Source organism: Musca vetustissima, unplaced genomic scaffold (genome assembly GCF_032173495.1).
Source record: "Musca vetustissima isolate MV318-11 ecotype Yass unplaced genomic scaffold, APGP_CSIRO_Mvet_v1 utg53229, whole genome shotgun sequence".
NCBI lineage: Eukaryota > Metazoa > Arthropoda > Insecta > Diptera > Muscidae > Musca > Musca vetustissima.
The window spans coordinates 119,459-134,551 of NW_026875703.1; the positions used below are offsets into that span (position 1 = coordinate 119,459).

At 31.5% G+C, this 15,093-nt stretch overlaps 1 protein-coding gene across 1 annotated transcript; it reads right to left on the reverse strand.

Annotated features, from left to right (window-relative positions):
* Nucleotides 1-635: 635 nt before the first annotated feature.
* Nucleotides 636-1,405, reverse strand: LOC133338235 (uncharacterized). The gene is made up of 2 exons (XM_061546413.1): nucleotides 1,348-1,405; nucleotides 636-1,258 (listed from the first exon to the last, which is right to left on the reverse strand). Exons 1-2 carry the CDS (start codon nucleotides 1,403-1,405, stop codon nucleotides 636-638), a joined length of 681 nt encoding a protein of 226 aa, XP_061402397.1.
* Nucleotides 1,406-15,093: the final 13,688 nt, after the last annotated feature.

Sequence of the window (15,093 nt, forward strand, 5' to 3'; positions counted from 1 at the left end):
TGAGGGAGAGTAAAAATCAAATGAGGTGGTACCATTATATAGGATCGATATTCCCCATTTACAATACCAAACAACTACAGTGCAAATTTTCTGGGTTATCTTATCGATTCTTTAAGTCTTCGAAGTCGAGACACAGCCAACTGAAGTCTATTTATGGAAAATGTATTTCGAATCAAATTGTTGGATGTTTTTATACCCTCCACTATGTAGGGTATATTAATTTTGTCATTACGTTTGTAACTCATCGAAATAGCCATTTCCGTCCGTCCGTCCGTCTGTTGTAATCACGCTATCTTCTGAAGGAATTGAGATAGGATGCTGAAATTTTGCATAGGGTTGTCTTTTGCTTGCAGGCAGGTCAAGTTCGAAGATTTTGGGGGGTTTAAGCGCATTTTTAAACCGAGTTCGCTGAAAATTGAAATTTCTAAACAACATATTACCATGCATATGATGTTTAAGAAATTGCGACGTGATATCACGATAATTTGCAAACTCATGTTCTTTCTGTCAAATTAAAATCTCAACAACCGTCATCACCCAAAATATAAAAAAATCCTATATATATATTAGTTTTTGACATGTTTTTTATTTAACATCATTTTTTCATTATCTCTTGCAGAACAGTCCAGTAAAATCTAGTGTTTCTTATAACGACGAGCACCAATCTTATGTTTCACAACATGGGTATTGTCGGAGGTAGAGTACAAATAGATGGGAACTTCTTCGACGCTAGTTTCAGTTTTTACTCCAGTTCTTTGATTGTCACCGGCAAAGCGACGGGTCGATGGACCGGAATTTTTCTTGGGAGCAACTTCATCGGCGGAGAAATTCAAGGGAGCACTTTCATCATCTTCGTTGACGTTCAAAGGTTCTTCTTCAGCATTAAGGGGTTCAGCAACAGCGACAGAGCTTTCACCTTGTTCGTTTTCTTCAGCTTCGTTAAGGAGATTTTCAATAGCTTCCAAATCGGTCAAACCATGAGCTTGCAATTGTTGATGGAATTCAGTGGGGATGGCGATGGCTTGGACATCCTTATGACCAGAAATGCCATTAGGAGTGGGAATGAATTGGACATCGGCGGGAATTTCAGATGTGGGATAGACAGGAACCAATTCAGCTTCGTTTTCGTTGCTGGATTTCAACAAAATCAATGAAATGGGAACGATTTTCTTGAATTTCAACAAAACCAATTTCTTAATGGCCACAGCACCGGCAATGAGACGACCTTGTTTGGCAGGCTGTTTGGCAATGGAACGGGCTATTGACAAGAAATATATAGAAAATATATTTAAATAAAATAATCATAAATCAGTTAGGATGGGTGTTCCCTCTAAGAATGTGTCTTACCATCGACAACATAGGCAGCTGCCAGCAAAACAACGACTAAACCCCAGACGAATTTCATGTTTGTTGAATTTTAAGTTTTTCTTTACGAGACAATGGAAATGTGTTCGGTATTAAGTAAAATTCTCGATTGATATACTGACTATGAAGACTTGATGTTTTTATTTATACTCTAATCAATGGCCAGCCGTCCAGCAGTCATCTGTCCGAAAACCAAAAACAAAAAAAGAAACCAATGACCCAATTTGCAAAATGCATATTTTCACCAATTTTTGGCAATTTTTAATCCGATACTCTGTCATATACAAAGTAATATACAGTAGACCCTGGATAAAAGCAAATCACATAGTGGAATAATAATTTGCATAAATTGTAATTCGAAAACGTATAATGAATTCTAAGAAATATTTAATTTTTTTTTAAACTGAATCGATTCGATTAATTAAAAAAAAAAAAATTTGGGCATTCCAATGTGATATTAAGACAATTAATTTATTATGTATAACTGAATAAATCAAATTGATCTCGAATATGTAATATATTAAAATATTACCAAAAATGAAACCCGATTACATATTTCACTGTTTCAACCTACTGTTATTAAAATATCACATATGAGTCTAAACTTGATATATTGTACTCCAAACATTCACTATATACAGAATCAACTGTAATCCCACACACATTTTTAATAACTCAAAAAATATATAGGAAATATCTAACACGAAAAATATGCAAATAACTGTCGCAAAATATGCAAAAAAAAAACCTTATTAATGAACGATCTTCATCTTTGTCACTTTTCTGCCATTAAATGAAAGTTTGGTGAAATTAATTCTTTGACAACTAGAAAACAATACCGTTTCAACGACACTGCTATCAATTTTATATTAATATCGATCAATATTAATAAGCAAAAAGAAAGAATGAAAAAAAACCCCCAGATATTAGTTTGGAAATAAAAAACAGATTAAAGTTCAGAAGATCGTTTGATTGATGCTCCAAAGCAAATGAGAGGAAAATTTTGGTTGAGTTGGACTTTTATAAATGTTTTATGGATCTAATCATTTGTTTTTTTTTTATTCGAATTAAATTTGATTCCATCAAATATTGTAAACAGATTCGCAGTCGAGTTGACCAAATCAATGTTGCCTGAGGTGCCATAGAAATTGTATTAATTTCGCATTTACTCTGTTTGCAAATTTTCGTTAAGGATCGTAAATAGTAGCACATATAAGGAATTATGGTATTATCCTGTCAAATACAATTGCACAGAGATGTTTAGAGTACGTGGATACCTCGCGGTCTTACCCCACGGTGCTGTAAACAGCAGTTAAATTGCAGATACCAATTTGTGCATATGTGCGCGCAAAAACGTGCTGCATCGCAGATGAGTAAAAGTACATACGAGCGTATTTTTTTAAATATAATAAATCAAGTGGTGTTTTACACCCTACAACATGCTGTGGTACTTTTGCATACTGTTTCCTGGAAGTCTAGAAGAACGTGTATTAAATGAATTTCAAAATCGCAAATGGTTACGTATAAACATATCTTATATGTTAGCCACATTGTAATGTAAATAACACTGCTGAACAAGATTTTGGCGAGTGGAGAATTCCTTTTTTGGAGATGAAAGACCTAGATAAGTGTATTAGAAAATCGGCACATGCCAAGGCATAGTTTTAAGGTACAGGACAGCGATCAAAAATGGACAAAACCATGTACATCGAATAACGATTTTTTCATAAGAAATAATAGAAAACAGTCCAATTAGAATAAATATGAAATTTTATACGTCAAGTAGTTTTTTGTCTACAAAGGTTCAAATCTGATAATTTTGCAAATTGATTTTTCATCTTATTTACGAACAATCAGTACATTTTTCTGATGCTCAAATATTTGAATATTTAAATTACGCTTTTTATTAAAGTGTCTGTTTTGGTTGATTTGGACGTTATAAACTAGGATTCGTTGTTGTTTGCATGTATATCTCTATATCATGTCGTGTTGTCCACACCTGTAGTACTTAGTTCATCAATTTTGTAGAACAAATTTTGAAATTAGTGGAGTAGTAAATAAGGTTTCAAAAAGTTTTGCCCTATTTTTTATTTGAGTTGTGAGAAGTTTGCTTTTCAACGTATAGAAAAATTCAACTGCGACTATATCTGGCCCTAAAAGTTATTTACCTATCTTGGTGATCTGCTCATTAAGAAAATATGGCATATTCATGAAATGGTTAGAAGTTAAGGAACGAATAAATTACGTCTGCCATTATAGAAATGATTGAGGGCCAAATAGGAAGAAGAAAGACAAGACAGATTCTGAACTAGTAATCATACAATATTTTACATACAATTTTCAAATACTTGGGGAAATATTATAGGAAGCGCAGATATGTTAGAATTAGTTTTAACCACAATTGCTTTTATAACGTTGCTTTTAACACTAGATTGGCGAAGGCGGTCATTTTGACCGTTTTTCAATTTCAAGTACAAAAACAATTGTGTATATTATGATACAGCTTATTAAAATTTGGTGACATTTTGTACCACATAGAACTACGTTTATTAATCATAGTAGCTGTTTCCCCCTCTTTCATTCCCCGTATTCACATGTGCCTAAAATCAGTCATTTTGACCTCTTGTGAAACATTAAGTAATCAAACTACTTTTATTATTGTATGAAGTAAATTTCTTCTATGACCTGATCAGTACAACAACATCGAAAACCATTTGCTACTCTAGAAACACAAAGTCGATTTTACTTTTGGAGTAAGCACTTACTCTTTTCGGAACATTTTGTCCGCGCTCTTATTTTTCAATAAGGGAAACTTGAGAGCCCTCCCACTGAAAACAAATAATAACAACGTTTTGTATGATTGAAAATAATGTAAAAAAAATTAAAAAATAAATTTAAAAAAAATTTCTTTACACAATAAAAATTCTTTGACCGCTTTTAAGCAATATAGGTATATACAAAATTCCAGTCTTTCTAGTGTTAAATTAATTTTTGTCATCTTGAAGATTTTTTTTCATTTAACGGATTATTTAAGAAAATTATAAACAAAATTGACGTATACCTTCGTGGAAAGTTGATACAAGAAAATATTAGTTCATGGCATGACATATGTAAAGTGCAGTACATTATCTTTGGAGTGACTTCCACAAGATGATATCAAGTCAAAATTAGGAGCAACTCGAGCAATTGCTATAGCCGAGTCAACTAAGGATTTTATTCAGTATTTTATATTACATTCCGACAATCTGTTATATCATTAAGCCATAAAATAAATCCAATTTTTCGCCAGTTATTTTATGAACCTAAGTAGATGCAAATTGTAAATTTGTATTACATTTGGTTAAATACCAACGACTTTATAAGCCTAAACAGTGAAATTTCCATGGAAGGTATACCAAATAATGGTCCGATGTATCAACAATTGTCACATGCTGTTTAGGTCAGTAATAAGCACTTTTACAAAATTCCTCCCATCTACCATAACTAATTCCATTCCATTCGGCCTCTCAGTAAAGCATACACATGTCGACCCATCCCATCGAACTTTTTATATTTTGACTATTTCCTAACATCCACCCAAAATCGCATAAAACTTTTTTATAAATTGCCTATTACTTAACATCAATCCCTAACCGCATGAAACGTAGTGGTCAGTTTATTTGTCCGGATATTTCAAATCATGCCTTCCAACACAACACCCTCATGAATATACCCAGTGGGAAAAAGTAATCGATGGTAAACGAACGGGTAATGCACAGCCACTATCATTTGTTGATTACAGTATGCATTATCCGTAACACCCTGCATGTCCTACGAAAATAATATATTCCTCTATACTATCCATATAATGCATAATGTAATCGATGAGTGATAATATATTCTGTTATAGGTCCTTAGTAATATGAGAAATAATTTATTCGCCGGGTTTTATTAAATAATTTGTTTATTTTATATGAAAAACATTTGTTTTTATTCATATATTTTATAATTACAAATATAACAATTTTACATATAGTTTTAAAGGGAAAGTATAACGTATGCACAGAATATTTTTTAGCCACAGGCAATACAAATATTTCCATTGTTTTCTGAAAAAAATGCAATAATAAAATATAGAAAAAGGATTATTTTATTATGATTTCATTACTTACAATTTTTTAAGATCAGACTCTAATTGAAGGGATTGTTGTCCAAGGATGGTATCCAGTTTTTTTGGAATTATGTAAAGGATTAATAATTTCACAATTTGTATTTTATTCCTTTATCCACTTAATTTGCACATTTTTTATTATTTTTGCTAATATTTTCCCATGGACTTTAACAAAATTACGTCTTTGTTGGTGCACGACACAGACAAAACTGACAAATTCACACTCCGACATGAGAGAGTCGGCAAATAACGGGACTTCAAAAATAAATATCAAGAAAAAAGTGAAACATTCCATTACCCTTTTATATCCTTTGGAAAACGAGTAGGCAATTAGTCTGCATTTTTTTTTTGTCAAATGAAATAACCGTCTCGTTACCTTTGGGATATATTATATAATGTATCTTCTATAATGTCTTTAATAATTTAACATTTTGTTCAAATATATATAATGTAATGATTATAATGCATTAGTAAATAGATTCTCAATGTAATACGTTCTCACTTTTCCCACTGGGTATCTACTATAACGACGCCAATGAGAGTGATTTGTACTATGTAGCCTGAGCATTGGACTCTTCGAATATATATGGAATATGTGAACTACATTTAGCAACTGTAATGAAAACCTTCAGAATACAGTTCTTATCTTCAAGATGAAAGTACTCAGAAGTGGCAAATTCATTACAACGCTCGAAATCGCAACAAGTCCATTAAGTGGAAACACACATACACTAATTATACATCTAATTTTCATACTACGGAAAAATATGCATCCACATCACATCATAACTAAATAAAATAAATAAGTGTAACTGCTAATACAAGATTCATTTCAATGCATTTCATCTGTGAATCTTGTTTCAGCTTTTACGAACGTGTAATCAAATACAATAAGAGTGGAAAATAGCAAAAAATTATCACAATCAGGATATTGCTATATTTCAGTGTTCGGCAAAATTAAATTGAGAGCAAGTGTGTGCGAGCGTAACTGAGAATTAACCATTAAAATAGACTGACGTAAAGAGAAAGAAAGAGATAATGTGTTTACCCATCGACCCTCAGTTACGGTAGCGTATATGGCCGAGCATGTCTGCTATATTTACACTTCGAAAACGCCTGCCATAGGAATGATTATAAAATTTTAAAAGAAAAACTTATAATTTTTACAGTTTCAGTCCTAACACTTGTAAGTTGATATATCCATATTTAGCTGAATAATATTAAGTATTTTTTAAAATGGTATTCTCTCCGATTGAGTTAAGAGTGAGGTTCGTCAAAGTTCGGTCTTAGGGCCAATGTTTCTTATTATGTTTGTACAAATTTATTACATCTCAGCTATCCATGTATATAGCAGGGATTATCTATAGATATTTCGGTATCTCAGAGAATAAAAAAACACTTGGCTGCAATGTCTACATTTTTCTACCATGGATATTAAGCCACCTTATTTTCGAATAATTAGTATATTTTTCCTGATGTTCAAATATTTGAATATTCTGATAAACGGTTATCAGAGTTTATTTTGGTTCCTATGGATGTTAAAAACTAGGATTTGCTGCTGTTTGTATGTATATAGAGATCATATGATTTCTAAAGTTATCCACACCTCTAGTAATTAGATCATCTAATTTCTATAACACATTTTAAAATTAGTGGAGTAGAAAAAAGTTTCAAAAAGATTCGTGCAATTTTTTTTTAGGAATGAAAAGTGTGTTCTTTAAAGTGTAAAAAACTTCAGCTGAGGAGACTTGTGGTCCTAAGGGTTATTTAACCTTTTAAGTGACCAAGTTATACAAAAATACGACATATTCATGAAATGGTTAGAAGCGAAAATTCCTATATGTTATATATACAACTAGCATAGGCCCGCTACGTTGTTAGCGAAACTTTTTATAGTTAAATAAATAAACATTATTTTAGCTACGCAATATACTTTTGGATTAAGTACAAATTTGAAACATTTTTATTATAGGTTTTATATCTTAATATGTTTGTTTTAATCTCAGATCTTACTCCGTATTTCTTTCGTACAGAAACGTTAATGCTTCTATCCTACTAAATCGAGTACAAGTTCTGTAAGTTTACTATTTTCTCGATCGTCCCGATGGACTGATGTAAAAAGTTCTATAATACTGTGTTAACCTTTTTTGTTCCTTCCGGTAATTTAATACTAATGGTAGAATATCTAGTTCGTTTTAGTACTGATAGTAGTACCCTTATAGTACAAATTACAATTTTGCACAGCGCATCATTTTTAATTCAGAGACCTGCCTTTATAGTGAAGATTTCCATTAAAATTGCAGAAATTTAGTATTTCTGGTGCGTTACGTATTACAAAATACTCAATGGTATTGTCGGTATTTTTAGTATATCCTCATAATAATGATCCAGGCCATTATTCATTACATCAAAAGATCGATCCAATGTGGTTGGAAACATCATTGGAAATATCAGTATTGTTATTTTAGAAAATTTGGAACTTTAGCATTTAAAATTGACTACACTTTAGTACTTGTGATGTTCAGCGGCTTATTGCATAGTTTCACTTATTTGTATTTGAAGTCTCGCCTGTTTTACACTACACTAGAAATTTTAACCAAAATTCACATAATCATTCGCTGTAGTATAGATTCATGTGGGATTCGAAACTATATTTCATATAACCGTATATATTTCCATTAAACATTTTATTTACCATAGTCAAAGAGTAATACTAAAATTCGGATATCTTTCTCTAACATTTTCTATTTAGTACTTTTTACTAAAAATTAAAAAAAAAAACTTTTTTTAATTTGTTTAAACAAAATATACATACAAAATTTCAGGACTCTACCTCTACTCGTTCTGTCGTATAAAATATTTAGTACTTTAAGTACAAATGTCAAACAATATTGCCAAAAGCATTGTTTTTATATCCACCCGTACCGCCGTTTACAATGTGTTGTACTTTTTAGTACATTTTAGAAGTTATTAATTCAAAATTTTTATGTATAAATTGTTATTGTCATAGTTGCAGATAATTATTTAATAACAGGTTCCTATCTTCATCCATTCTACCGTATACAATATTTAGTACTTGTATTCGATTCGTATTCTATTTGTTTATAATATACAAAAAATGTTGCCATACTGTGCAATATTTTGTATTAATGATGCCATTTAGTACGAATTTTCAATAAACCAAGCCTGTTAATTATAGTTGGACATTTTTGTACTCTAAATTTACATTTATATTTTTTACCATTCACTATGGTACAATATTTAGTACAATTTTGTGCATATCGGTCTATTTGTAATAGTTAAGCTACATACTAAATTTCAGATCTCAATCTATGACTTTTCCATTATAAGTTATTATTTTGTACCATTTTAGTACAAATTTCAAAAATATATTAATATATAGCATAGTATTTGTAATAATTAAATCTATGTGCCGTGTTTCAGATTTCTATTTCTACCGGTTCCATTATACTACAGTATTTAGTACTAATTCCACAATGTTATGCTTAGAGTAAGCTACATACAAAATTACAGATTTCTATTTCTACCAGTTACATTGTATTTAAATATTTAGTATTTTTTATCACAACTTTAGTGCTAAATTCAAAAAAAAAAATGGCATAGTATTCTATTTGTAATAGTTAAAGCTATATGTGAAATTTCAGAACTTTTTAATATATTCTAGTACTAATTTAAAAAAAAATATGTTTGCCCATCATTCTACTTGTAATAGCTTAAGTTACATACCAAATTTCCGATATCTATCCCTACCTGTTTCATCGTAGTATAATATTTAGTACTAATTTGCAAAATTTGTTCACACATTCTGATTTGTTTATAAATGACAAAGCTGCATACCAAATTTTAGAGTTGTAGTTCCAACCGTTCTGGCGTAATACAGTTTTTAGTACTATTTAGTACCTTTTAGTACTAATGTCCAAAAAATATTTTTGCACAGTATTCTCTTTGTAATGGCTTAAGCTCCATACCAAGTTTCAGTTATGAATCTTCACCAATTCCATTCAAATACAATATTTAGTACTTTTTAGTACATCTAAGTACTAAATTCCAAAGCTACATACCAAATTTCAGACATCTATCTCTACATTTTCCATCGTAGTATAATATTTAGTACATTTTAGTACCTTTAGTACTAATTTTCATAACTTGATCACAAATTCTGATTTGCTAATCACTGACAAAGCTGCATACCAAATTTCAGAGTTCTACTTCCAACCGTTCCGGAGTAATACAGTTTTAGTACCTTTTAGTACTAATGTCCAAAAAATAGTTTTGCACAGTATTCTCTTTGTAATGGCTTAAGCTCCATACCAAGTTTCAGTTATGAATCTTCACCAATTCCATTCAAATACAATATTTAGTACTTTTTAGTACATCTAAGTACTAAATTCCAAATTTTTTCACAAATTCTAGTCCGCTCGCCATAGACAAAACTACGTGCCAAATTTCAAAGTTCTACATCTAACCGTTCCCGCGTAATACAGTTTTTAGTACTTTTTAGTACCTTTTAGTACGAATTTCCAAAAACCCCGCCTTATCACACGCCTACTCACCAAACCCCACCTACATGCCAAATTTCAAGCTTCTAGCTTTAGCCGTTTCGTCTGGGCGTTGATGATCAGTCAGTCACTTATAACGCAACTCTTTTATATATATAGATTAAAGATAAAGAAGTTATTGATGGCCAAATATGAACGAGAACGATGGATTCAGAACATAGTAACCACATAATTATAACAATGCATGGGGGGCTCGATGGTCCGAAATGAAAAAAGTTAAATTTGTGCTTCCTTAAATGTAATAAGAATAGATTATTAAGTAAAAAAAAACAATGTTTTATTTTAAAATAGGTAATTTGTACCCATGTTAAATTGGTATATGTTTCTTATAAAATATATGAAAAGCCATTACTAATCGCGAAAATGTATGTTCATTAAGATCACAAAAATATATAACTTCAGTACACTAAATGTATTGTGTATTTATTAAATGTTTCTTTATTAAAAACCAGTAAGGAAAGTTCAAAATTCAGACGGGCAGATATGGATTCTTTGGTGTACCATTTCTATGAAAATGAGTAAAATTATGTATGAGAGCTATATATATAAACACATGGACCTAATTCAGCAACCGTTGCATATACCATTTGTTTTTTGTTATCACTCTATATTCAATGTAATACCCTCTGCCCAATTTCGTGTATGTCGAACAAACCTAGGCCCTTCGGTGCTCCATTTACATAAAATCGAACGAAAATATATATATGGGGCCTTTATCCAAATCGGAACCGATTTCAACAAACTTTATCAAACATAATTTTTTCCTCAATTGTATTCGCTATGCAAAATTTTGCTCAATCGGACAAATATTAGGAGTTTGGTGTATCATTCACAAAAAATCGGACGAAACTATATATGGGAGCTATATCTAAATTTGAACCGATTTTAACAAAACATCAGTACTCTGTGCAGAATTTTGTCCCAATCGGACAAATATTGGGAGTTTCGTGGATCATTCATAGAAAATCGGACGAAACTATATATGGGAGCTATATCTAAATCTGAACCGATTTCCTCCAATTTCAATAGGGTTCGTCCCTGGGCGAAATAAGTGAACTGTGCCAAATTTCATCCAAATCGGATCATAAATGCGACCTGTACTTTCCATGGACGGACATGCGTAAATCGACTCAGAAAGTGATTCTATGCATATTCTCAAAAGCAACCATGCGTCTATCTCGATTTATTTTGCCTGTTACAAACATATGCACAAAGACATAATACCCTGTACCATATTGTGGTACCAAATTTTATCCATCTACGATAACTGCTTCTAGGCATATTGACAAAATATAGGGAACATACCAAAAGCGCAATTGTATCAAGTGATTTTTATAAACCATAATTTATCTTCCCTAAAATCTTCAAAATACTGCAATTTAGTGGGAAAAGTTATATGAGCTGTATCTAAAACGGAATTTATATTGAATACAATCTTGTAGAAATTAGCGAGTATTTGGGATTAAAATTATAAGAGGGGTTATGCCTAATTAAGGACCTATATAGCTATAAATTACTCTAAATATTAAAAACTCCGCTACTTCTAAATGTGAGTCAAAAAATTTCTTTCTCGAATCTCACATTCTACTTTTTTATCCCGATATCCTCCAAAGGTATTTTTGTGTACAGAATACGCCTATATGAAGAATATAAAGAAGGGGGTTATATGGGGACTACCCCAATAAAGGGGCGAATATTAATAATTTTTGGAAGAAAATTTGTGGATGCCTATATCGGATGAAAATATAAATAAATATAAATACGATTTTTACGAGTTATAATAAACTTTTACGTTGTTTATTTACGGTAGAGGGGGCACCATTGAACTTGAAGCAAGGACCTTCAGAATACCGTAAATTGGGGGGTATCCTTAAATGGGGGCTATTCCAAAACATGTACCCATATTTTTTTTTATTCATTGTTACCCCTGAGTGCAAGAAATTGAAATTTACCACAAATAATCCACAACCTATCTTTAATTTACTGATCCTCATCACCCACACATACTAGTCCACATTACCCGCCAAGTTATTTTTATTCGTAGTTTAGAGTTTTTTTTTGGAAATATAGAAAAAATATACAGTGAGTGCAATAAGTATTTTGCCTCAATATAAATTTGACAAAATTCTAATATATACGCCTAAAGCCAGCATACTAAAGATGTAAAATGAATTATGTATGATGGGATATGTTTGTGGACATATTTAGATCTTATTTCTGCAAGAATCACTGCGAAAGACCTATTGGTCACGAAGATATCGGCCAAAATCTATACCAACCCAAAAATGATTATCACAAAAAAGTATTTTGCTTTCTATTATTATTTTTGAAAAAATCATTATATAACACACGCTTTGTCTTATTATAGTTACAATTGCGGGTAACCACATACTAAAAGCGATTTGGCGACGATTCCAATAAACCACTGAATTTTTTCGCGAATATTTTCTCACATTTACGTTCAATACATTCTCCAGCAATTTTTCATTTAATATATGGTAATTTCTCGTCCTAATCTCAAAATGAGAGTATTAGATATGGTCGTCGCAGCTTCAAAACATCCCAAATAACTTTAGAATAATAAAAAGGAGGTTTTGCAAAATAAATCGCGAGGACAGGACCTTAAAAACTATTAAAACCAAAATCCGACAAACAAATTATTAAAAAAATATCGCGAAACCCCCTTTTTGGGACTTTGAAAACGTTATGGTTCATTAATATTGATCTAGGAACCAATATATGCAATGAAAATAGCAATAAGGTGGTCAGATTCAATGAAATGAACAGTTCTAAAACAACAGAAACTACCAACAGTACATGAAGTTGGGAGAAAACATCATTCTTCGTCAAATACTATTGCGTTCAATATTTTACATCCGTTTAACACAATCAGTTGCGAATAAAATGCATCAGTGAATAAACTGGTCGATCTATTTGTTTTCGAAATTTGATGTATTTCTATTGCCACAAAACCGTTCATATCTTAGAATCTGACCTTCTTATTGCTATTTTCATCGCATATATTGGTTTCTAGATCAATATTAATGGACCATAAAGTTTTCAAAGTCTGAAAAATTGGGTTTCGCGATATTTTTTTTTTTTAATATTTTGTTTGTCGGATTTTGGTTTTAATAGTTTTTAGGGTCCTGTCCTCGCGATATATTTTGCAAAACCTCCTTTTTATTATTCTAAAGTTATTAAATGAAAAATAGCTGGAGAATGTATTGAACGTAAATGTGAGAAAATATACGCGAAAAAATTCAGTGGTTTTTTTGGAATCGTCGCCAAATCGCTTTTAGTATGTGGTTACCCGCAATTGTAACTATAAAAAGACAAAACGTGTGTTATATAATGATTTTTTCAAAAATGATAATAAAAAGCAAAATACTTTTTTGTGATAATCATTTTTGGGTTGGTATAGATTTTGGCCGATATCTTCGAGACCAATAGATCTTTCGCCGTGATTCTTGCAGAAATAAGATCTAAATATGTCCACAAACATATCCCATCATACATAATTCATTTTACATATTTAGTATGCAGGCTTTAAGCGTATATATCAGAATTTTGTCAAATTTTTATTGAGGCAAAATACTTATTACACTCACTGTATATATATATATATATATATATATGGGCAATATTGCCAATTTTTTAACATAGCTGAAACGGAGATTCACCCCTTCATAACTCGGGAACTACTTAAGTATATGAAAAAAAGTGAATAGTTTTGGGTTAATTGATCTGTCGTTGCAAACTGTTCATGATATTGACCTCCAAACTTTATTTTGGTGGAAGCTGTGTCTACTTTAATGTAAAAAAATGTGTAAAAACAGGATGAGGCGAACCAGTTTTTTATGTTCTCTATCGATTTGTGACTAAGCCACTCATTGCACGGTCTTCGTGTCAAAATAAAACTAGAAGCCAACAAAATGGGGACTAAGCCCCTTATGTATCATTTTTCAACATTTTAACTGCATCTACCTTTAAATGATGCTGACATTTTGAAGCTCGATTTTGAGTGTTTTTTTTTTAATTTTACTTCTAGCTTTAATGCGCAAACAGGAATTTATAAAAATCGATTATAAGATTATTGTAGTCGCGAATCTGCGTAATTTGATATGTATTTTGTGTATGTAGTACGCACAGCTTCAGAGTAATACTCATCCGAAGGTGCGAATTTTGTGCAATCAAATTTCTAAAAAACCTATTTTTCGGGCCAAATTTTTAGATCTGTTAACTGAATGATATGGGTACCCGCGATCAATATGGTTTTTTACGTTTCGGATGATATAAAATCTTCTTCGTGAAAATCCATCTACTAGAACGGGGGAACTGGCCTTCCAAAAACACGAAATTTGGCAAAAAAATGTTTTTGAAAATATCGCGGATTTATTTGCGTTTTCTGTGGATCATTTCCGCTTCAATAAATGACATCATACGGATTTTGATCTTTTTCGAAAGCTATATCTAAATCTGAAAGAGAGATGTACGAAAGAGGGATGTACGCAATTTATCTCAAAAATAGATTGTGCTGGCACATCCATGGTTCTTAATGGACCACATTGAAATGGTATAGATCGATGTATTTTTTTTAGGGTGCCCAGCGAAATCGGATGCGCGTTAATGGCATATGGAGTTTTCGGAAATTATTCGCGTTTTACGATTTTTTTGGGTACTTCAATGTAACGTATGGCACATCTTAGCCGTCAAATGAAATTTCGCAAAATATATATGGATTGGAAGATAAACTTCAGTACTTCCTGGAAACCGCATGCGCATCAAATGATTTCGAGAATTACGCGATTTACACGCAATTTAAAATGTATATTTCATAATATTATTTTATTTTAAGATTTATTCCTATTTATAGAATTCTAAGATTTATCGGAAGGGTCTTGATATAATCCGCATGGCGTATACTTATACACAAAAAGTGATTATTATTATTATATATGTAAATTTTTCGGCGAAATTCGGGTAAAATAGCAGAATAAC

Coding starts and splice junctions, on each gene's coding strand:
- LOC133338235 (XM_061546413.1), bottom strand. CDS start 1,405: ATGAAATTCGTCTGGGGTTTAGTCGTTGTTTTGCTGGCAGCTGCCTAT. Junction 1,259..1,347: donor AGCTGCCTATGTTGTCGATG/GTAAGACACATT, acceptor TCTTGTCAATAG/CCCGTTCCATTGCCAAACAG.